The following is a 7427-nucleotide window of genomic DNA, read 5'->3' as shown; positions in this document are numbered from 1 at the left end:
ATAACTACTTGACTTTTTACCATTTAAATATTGTTTTCTGATAATACCTGTTTGTTCTCAAGTAACATCTTAAATGCTTTGTATTGTAGCATTATGATAATATCTGATCAACTTCAACCACTGTTACAATGCTAAACATTAATAATTGTGTTGTGCTTACTGCTCTCCTCTTAGCACCCACTGAGTTAGTTCAGAGATAAATTAGATTTTTAATCGTGTTAGCTGCTTTAATTCAAGATTAAATACAAATGAGTCAGTTCATCCCCCAATGCTGACATCCAAGTCTGAATCAGATTACTAGAATTGTATGTTGCCACACCTGTTTACAAAAATGTTGCAGATCCCTCTACCGTTTTACTTCCTCATGTTTTCAGTGCGAGATTCATTCACTTTGTCTAACTTGTCTTTCCTCATATGTAACCATGCGCATTCACAGCTTCTTTTCTTTGCTGTTTCGGCTCCTTTTATATTCAAGAGCTGGTAAGTAACTTAACATTAAAATAAAAACGGTCACTGTTTATTTGTGTTGCTGTTCACAACAGCGCATTGACAAGATAGACAGAGCAAATCAGTTGCTACAACATCAATACCAATGCTATTACCTATTGTTGGCTTTATGTTACAGATGCTCTCTTTGGTCATGGTTTTATTCGGTGCCAGTTTACTTCCTCCAATGACACCGTTTATTTGGAGCAGTACTACATCAACAAGATGCTACTGCTCCAATACAACAGCACTTTGGGAAACGTTACCGGCTACACAAAGAAAGCAATAGAAATTGCACGTGACTTCAACAAAAGCCCGACTTTCCTGAGACAAGAAAAAAAGAATCTGGAGAAATGCAAATCCCACGTCTCATTATTATTGGATGTCCTTTCAAAAACAGGTGACTTTGTGTTTTGAAACTCTGGTAAGGCTTTTGACGACAGCATGCAAATTATGGTGTAGTTATTTTGTATATGTGTGGTATCAATAAAATACTTACTGGGCACATATAGCAAGACAAATACAAGTGAAGAATTTGGGGAATAAGGGGTTAAACACTTTGAGTTTAAGAGGGTAAATAATCTAGTGTGTACTAAGTGCATGCAAGTATGTTCTAAATTACTGCATACCTATTTAACTATTCTGTATACTGTAATTTGGCCAATATACATCAATAGTTAGTTATTTCATCCCATAATTATTAAATAGGTATGCAGTAATTTATGTAACTAAGGAACCAATTTACTTTACACTGGCACCCCCATACCCAGTGTACATAAATCGTCATGTGTTTTCATTGCTAGTATGGCCGGAAATCATTTGAAAACGATGCTGAAACGGCCGTGTGGACGTAGATCGTTTTTATTTTGAAACTCTGGTTTTAAATGGAAATGTATTAGTGTGGATTTAGCTTTAGTCTCTGTCCTCCGCCTTAGGCTTTTTTCTTCTGCCTCCCATTGATAACCATGAAGTATTTCATTGGAATACCACATGAATATTCACACAGTCATTTGTGGGCTGTTATCTTAAGTATTACCCAAACTCGCAGCATTATTGGTGTTACATAAGTGACAGTTATGCTGTTTCATGCCAACGTGTTTGTCTATTGCTTGTCTTTCACAAAGTGGAGCCCTCCGTCAGGCTGAGGTCAGTTGATGCAGCAGGCAGCAAACATCCAGGCATGCTGGTCTGCAGTGTGTACGGCTTTTATCCCAAACAAATCAGAGTGACTTGGCAGAAGAACGGAAATAATGTGACATCTGATGTGACGTCCACTGAAGAACTGTCCAATGGGAATTGGCTCTACCAGATTCACTCATATCTGGAATTTACACCCACACCTGGAGAGAAAATCACCTGTATGGTGGAGCATGCCAGCCTCACAGGGCCCAAGCTTTATGAGTGGGGTAAGAGAGTGACAGGAGGTGTTCTGATAATAAAAAAAACTAACAGAGAGCTCTTCATTTAAACAGCGTTACGGTAGACGACTTGATATAATTATTAATGTTCAGTATGGAAATCTAATTTAATGTTTGTGAACATTTTTATTTTCAGACCCAACATTTGAGTCACAGAGGAACAAAATTGCTGTCGGGACAGCAGGGCTGGTGCTGGGTCTGGTGTCTTTAGTTACTGGGATGATTTTCTACAAGAAGAACCATGCTGGTAAGAGAACAGATTAAATAAACCAAAAAAAGTCTGTGTCAGTGTTAGCAGCTGAGTCAAATAGATTGTAGAGATAAATAGGCCGTATCTAAAGACTACAATGACATACATAAACAGAACATTCTGCTTTTGATGCCACTGAAACATTACATCACTGTTGTCTGAAGCGCAACTCATAGACATCCCTGCATTGATGCATTTCTGTCAGAAAAGATTCATAATTTCATCATCTTTTAAATTGTAGAGCATGAAAGTCAACACCAACAGTAATTATTTTCACAAAATCCATCAGAGTTCATGGAGAGCCTCTAGTTTTCAACACTTTGCAACACCAAATTATTATAACTCAAAATCAATGTGTGACTTTCTTTTTCTTTTTCTTATTCTAGGCCGAATATTGGTGCCAACAAGTTAAGGCAGACGGACACTTTGGCTGAAACATATGTAATACAAGCCAAAATGGAAGAGGATGGAATAAATAAGGTGTCGAGTCCCACAGTTCAGGAGGTTGATATGCAGTGTACAATATATAGAGGAATACTTTGTGTTGTGCGGATAAATCTATTAAAAGTAAGCTTTTAATTAAGTTTGAGGTAATAATATATAAAGAATTGAAAATATCTTGTCAAGATCTTCTTTAGAACTGTACACATCGTCATAATTTAAGAGAGCTTATTTTCCATGAAATGGTTTGACTATACCCTGTAATATTTTGGTGATTATCAACGGGAATGGCCTTTTAATTTTTAATTATGTTGATTAAAAATATATACACAGCACTATGGTTCTGGCTAATACAAATGTCTAGTGTCATGAGCTGGGTGCTAATCACATGATCTGATATACAAGATGTACTGGATTTATATCTGTCATAACATAAATATATCAAATACACACTTCTTACCAATGGACTTATGCATGCAATACATTTATATTTTGACATGTTTTTCCTAATCTTTCTTGTTGGGTTGAGGTTGTCGTTCAAAGAAGTACAAAAACATTATGTAACGCCAAAGTACTGTAAACTAGGAGTCTGGTCTATTTGGTTGCTGTGTTGATGCCTACTACAAGATGAAGAACATTCTCCAGGTGAGAACCGAGATTACATTAAATCAAATGAATATAACAAATGATAAATAACAATTGCCCTGAGCCTCTTTACTTAGGAACAGGACAAACAACACTGGGACTTGGAACACAGAGACCTGAAGTAAGAGAGGCCTGTGGGGATTTGTACTAGGACCCTTATACAATCCAATCTAGGTGCGCAGAAAGTTATTATATTCACAAAACCCGAAAAGCACTGTTACAAACCTACTGGACGTCAGTGACTCACTTTCCTTGCATGAAAGTAGGTCAGGCTTGTGGGCAATGGAGCCCTCACTCATGGCTGTAGCCCTCAACAAGGTTGAAGGCTACAGCCAGACTGAGGTCAGCAGTGCCCACTGCTGAAGTGCCCACAAGCTTGACTTACTTTCATTGCATGAAAGTGGGTCAGAATTGTGGGCATTGCAGCTCTCAGTCATGGCTTTAGCCCTCAACAAGGCTGAACAGATTGGACACACTAACCTTGTTTACTACTCACACAAAATATAGAGAGGGAAAGGGATTGGGAGTAGGAATCGGAAAAGCAACGCCAAAATAAGCAAAAAAAACTGACTTGACACAAGCTGCATGGGTTGTCTTCTGCTAGGTCACATTACAGGGGGACTGGTTTACTTTCTCAATGCTCAGTCAAGTTCCCATCCTTATTGTGTTCATGTGGTTTGTAGAGACTCTTTGGGTTTTAGGGCGACTGACATGGAAGAGCAATTTGCCATTTTTTAATTAGCATTTAATTCAGTGTTTACCAAACTTTTTGTATGAAGACACACTCATTAAAAATGACAAAACATCTCAACCCAATTCACAATAGGCCTTTACTATAAATTATGAGAGCGAATTTGTGACCATCTTTACTGCCATTTCTGCATCACCTTATATTATCTTGAATAGGTAAACCAGCTATTTTTAAAATATATATATTTGATCAATCACAACCGTGTTTTATGCATGTGTTATTGGAAATGTATACATGTGTTAAATACTTTATGAATGACAGAGTTAACAAACAGATTAGTTTTAAGCATCTCGTAGAAGTAATTTAGGAGAACTCGATGCATGATGCATCCACCAGTTTTTTCTCATATTTTGAATTTTCTCTTAGGTACCAACATAATATACAAAAATAGAATATTAACTTCATTAATAATTATTAATATACGGATTCTAACCACCACAACTAAAGCTATTAATCTATAGATTTATATTTGCCGAAGTCATTTTGGACCAGTAAGTCCATGTTTTCTCGAAGACAGCGTCCAGGGTTTAAATCTCTCACCTGAATGTTGCTCTTTCTGCGCCTGCGCACTCCGAAATAATGAGTCGATTTGGCTTCTATTTTATTTTCCTCTTCTTGCTAATCAAAAGCCCGAGTTTGATCCTTGTCTTGTGTTTCGTCATTTATGTTTACATTCATTACAGAACGCGATAAAAAAAAAATAAAAAAAGATAATTTGAGGGGAAAAATAGATACGAATTGATAATAGCTCGTGTTACAAGACGGCGGATGTGCAACGTTATCACCGTGGTTTCTTTTCAGTTTACAAACACGTCACGAGATATCTCGTCCTTGCAACTCTGCCTGGCGTCAGTCTGAAGTGATGGACTGTGCTGTTCCCGTCTCGGAGGTCGGACCAAAAAACTCAACCAAAACACCGGAGAGGGCGTCGCGGTTACGTTACCGAGCCGCGATAAGAGGCGAGAGATGCGTGATAACAGGCAGCTATAAACACGCAGATAGAGGATGTGTGCAAACAGCCTGCGCTCAACGACCAGAGAGCGATTCTGCAAAACAGCCGGTAAGATTTAGAGACACTGTTTGATTTTAATGACCTGCTGCAACAGGTGACATAACCTAAGACACCTTTAATGTGTGCACGTGGAGACTTTCTATCTTTTGTTACTAATCTATTTATTTCGTTGCTCCACTTCACGCTGTTCTAACACACCATATCTGTATATCTTACTTTATTCTACTGTACCTCAGCCAGTGGTGGAAAGTGAGAACATGTTGATACTTATTGATTTCAAGAGATTCAAGATTTTATTTCATATGTATACTCCAAATACACCACATTACAGTGGAAAATATTGTTCCTTTAACTCCGCTGCATTTATTAGACAGCTATATATATATATTTGAAAAACCTGTGTAAATGTTTTACACAGTAATTGCAAAAACTTAAATCACTAAACAGCATATAACATATCTCCTGGCCCAACGTTAAAATGTTAAAAGTAAATGCAGCAATACATTATAACTGACAGAAACCATTTTGCCCGAATTTTTTTAATTTTTTACTTAATTTAGTATTTTCCAAGTGTATCCTACTTTTACTTTAGTAAAAATATACTCCTCCCACTATACTGAACTTACCCTTTTCTGCTATATTTCCCTATTATGTGTTCTGCTGTCCATTATTCCAACACTTTTATTAAAAATAGATTTATCAATTCTGAAAATGATCTTTTCTTTTTAGTGTAAAAGGTAAAACTTCTATGTAAATGTACCAACTAAATGTCAAGTTTCGTTTTTCTAGGGTACTTTTACCACATATTAACTGTAAACTTAACTGACTGGACTTTTTCCCATATATAAACTAGTGCCTTGTTGTCTTCTCCACAGTTCTTCTCTGACGATACTTCGCAGTGACCCTGCCTGTGTGTTCAGCTCAATGGGTGTCTTACTGTCAGTTTGGATGTGCAGCAGGGCAGAGAGTAGCCCTCTCTCCTCTTCATCAGCTTTCCCCTCTCTGGCTGTCGCGACATCCTCTCGCCTTGCTGTCACTCTGAACTCTTTCCCGGTTGCTCCAGCAGACAGTCGTTCACACTGGAGCACAGTGCACTGCTCCTCTCACTTCCTGCTGTCTGCCTGCAAACAGGAAGTGACACGTTCACCTGTTGAGCTGAGCAGCGACGGGGTAAGAGCAGAAATGGGGGTGAAGACTGGGCTTCATGTCTGGGAGTTGCTGTGGAGTCCCAACCACAGAGGTAGCCATGCCGTCATGGGCATTTCCAGGCAGAGCTGCCCCCTGCAGGCCTCAGGCTACAACGTGCTAATTGGCAGAGACTCGCAGTCCTGGGGTTGGGAACTCAAAACCAATCAGCTCTGGCATGCTGGGCAGAGTCTGGGACCTTACCCAGGAACCAAGAAGAGATGCCACTCTGAGGCCGTGGAGGATTTTAGGACACAGTCTTCCACTTCATCCCACACAAAGACGACACAGACACCTCTTCCCATCCCTGAGCGCATCCTGCTGGTCCTGGACGCCGACGCAGGGACTCTGGGATTTGTTGTTGATGGCAGCTTCCTTGACGTTGCTTTCAAAGACCTCCCTCGTGGAGTGGAGCTGTTCCCAGCTGTGAGCAGCGTGAGAGGAGGATCCAGCATACGACTACGATACCTGAACGGCGCCACGCGTGAGTATTACGTGTTTACACAGATATGCTTTGGTTTTACAATTTTAACGAGTCGTTTAAAAACAAATAGGTTTTCTTTCCATCTCCCTTTCCAGGTGATCCCCCTGTCTTGATGGCTCTATGTGGACATTCAATTCGACAGATTTTAGGGCAACAGAGGGAAACTCAAATGGACAAACTGCCTCTACCCCCTTGTCTCCAGCACTACTTGCTTTCTACTCATTAATGTACACTTATTCATGCACAAACACAAACAATAGGAAACAGTTTGTCAATTACTGAAGTGTACCAAGAATTTCTAGATTTATATATGAAATTGATGTGTACACACATTACAGCCATACAAATGTATTTATAATTTATCTTATTTATTAAAACATAATATGCATTTCACTGAAGTTCCAAAGCATTAAAAGTGAGCTGGGAGGCATTCTCTTTCTGTTTCTTTCTATAATAAATTACTCCCATTTGAATTCAACTTTGTCATTATTACTGTTTTACAGTTTACATTTTTTTAAATAAGAAAAACATAAACCACATTCAGTAACAAGAACTACATTATTATAATGAAGAAACGGCGATTCTAAGGTTCCCTAAACATATGAACCCACATCTGCTTTCATGTGACTGGACACACAGAGGAAATGATGGAACAGGCTAACACTGGTAATAATACATATTAAAAGAGAGTTGTGATTAACAGGAAATTAAAATTGTGTCCCACGAAGGTCAGAGAGAAATACATCTTGGCATTA

General features: G+C 38.7%; 2 protein-coding genes across 2 annotated transcripts; both read left to right on the top strand.

Moving 5' to 3' along the window:
- The first annotated feature begins 385 nt into the window (after positions 1-385).
- LOC117745569 (DLA class II histocompatibility antigen, DR-1 beta chain-like) lies at positions 386-3285 on the top strand. The gene is made up of 5 exons (XM_034553980.1): positions 386-480; positions 626-886; positions 1611-1892; positions 2041-2151; positions 2541-3285. The coding sequence occupies exons 1-5, from the start codon at positions 423-425 to the stop codon at positions 2564-2566; spliced, it is 738 nt and encodes a 245-aa protein (XP_034409871.1). The 5' UTR covers positions 386-422; the 3' UTR covers positions 2567-3285.
- A 1713-nt stretch (positions 3286-4998) lies between these two features.
- LOC117745654 (SPRY domain-containing SOCS box protein 4) lies at positions 4999-7004 on the top strand. The gene is made up of 3 exons (XM_034554126.1): positions 4999-5051; positions 5879-6672; positions 6768-7004. Exons 2-3 carry the CDS (start codon positions 5928-5930, stop codon positions 6896-6898), a joined length of 876 nt encoding a protein of 291 aa, XP_034410017.1. The 5' UTR covers positions 4999-5051; positions 5879-5927; the 3' UTR covers positions 6899-7004.
- Positions 7005-7427: the final 423 nt, after the last annotated feature.

The sequence above is a fragment of the Cyclopterus lumpus genome, chromosome 16 (assembly GCF_009769545.1).
Source record: "Cyclopterus lumpus isolate fCycLum1 chromosome 16, fCycLum1.pri, whole genome shotgun sequence".
In the NCBI taxonomy this organism is placed as follows: domain Eukaryota; kingdom Metazoa; phylum Chordata; class Actinopteri; order Perciformes; family Cyclopteridae; genus Cyclopterus; species Cyclopterus lumpus.
Note: the sequence above shows the minus strand (reverse complement) of the source record. Positions and strands in the feature narration are given on the sequence as shown.

Coding starts and splice junctions, on each gene's coding strand:
- LOC117745569 (XM_034553980.1), top strand. CDS start 423: ATGCGCATTCACAGCTTCTTTTCTTTGCTGTTTCGGCTCCTTTTATAT. Junction 1,893..2,040: donor GCCCAAGCTTTATGAGTGGG/GTAAGAGAGTGA, acceptor TTTTATTTTCAG/ACCCAACATTTGAGTCACAG. Junction 2,152..2,540: donor CTACAAGAAGAACCATGCTG/GTAAGAGAACAG, acceptor TTCTTATTCTAG/GCCGAATATTGGTGCCAACA.
- LOC117745654 (XM_034554126.1), top strand. CDS start 5,928: ATGGGTGTCTTACTGTCAGTTTGGATGTGCAGCAGGGCAGAGAGTAGC. Junction 6,673..6,767: donor ATACCTGAACGGCGCCACGC/GTGAGTATTACG, acceptor CTCCCTTTCCAG/GTGATCCCCCTGTCTTGATG.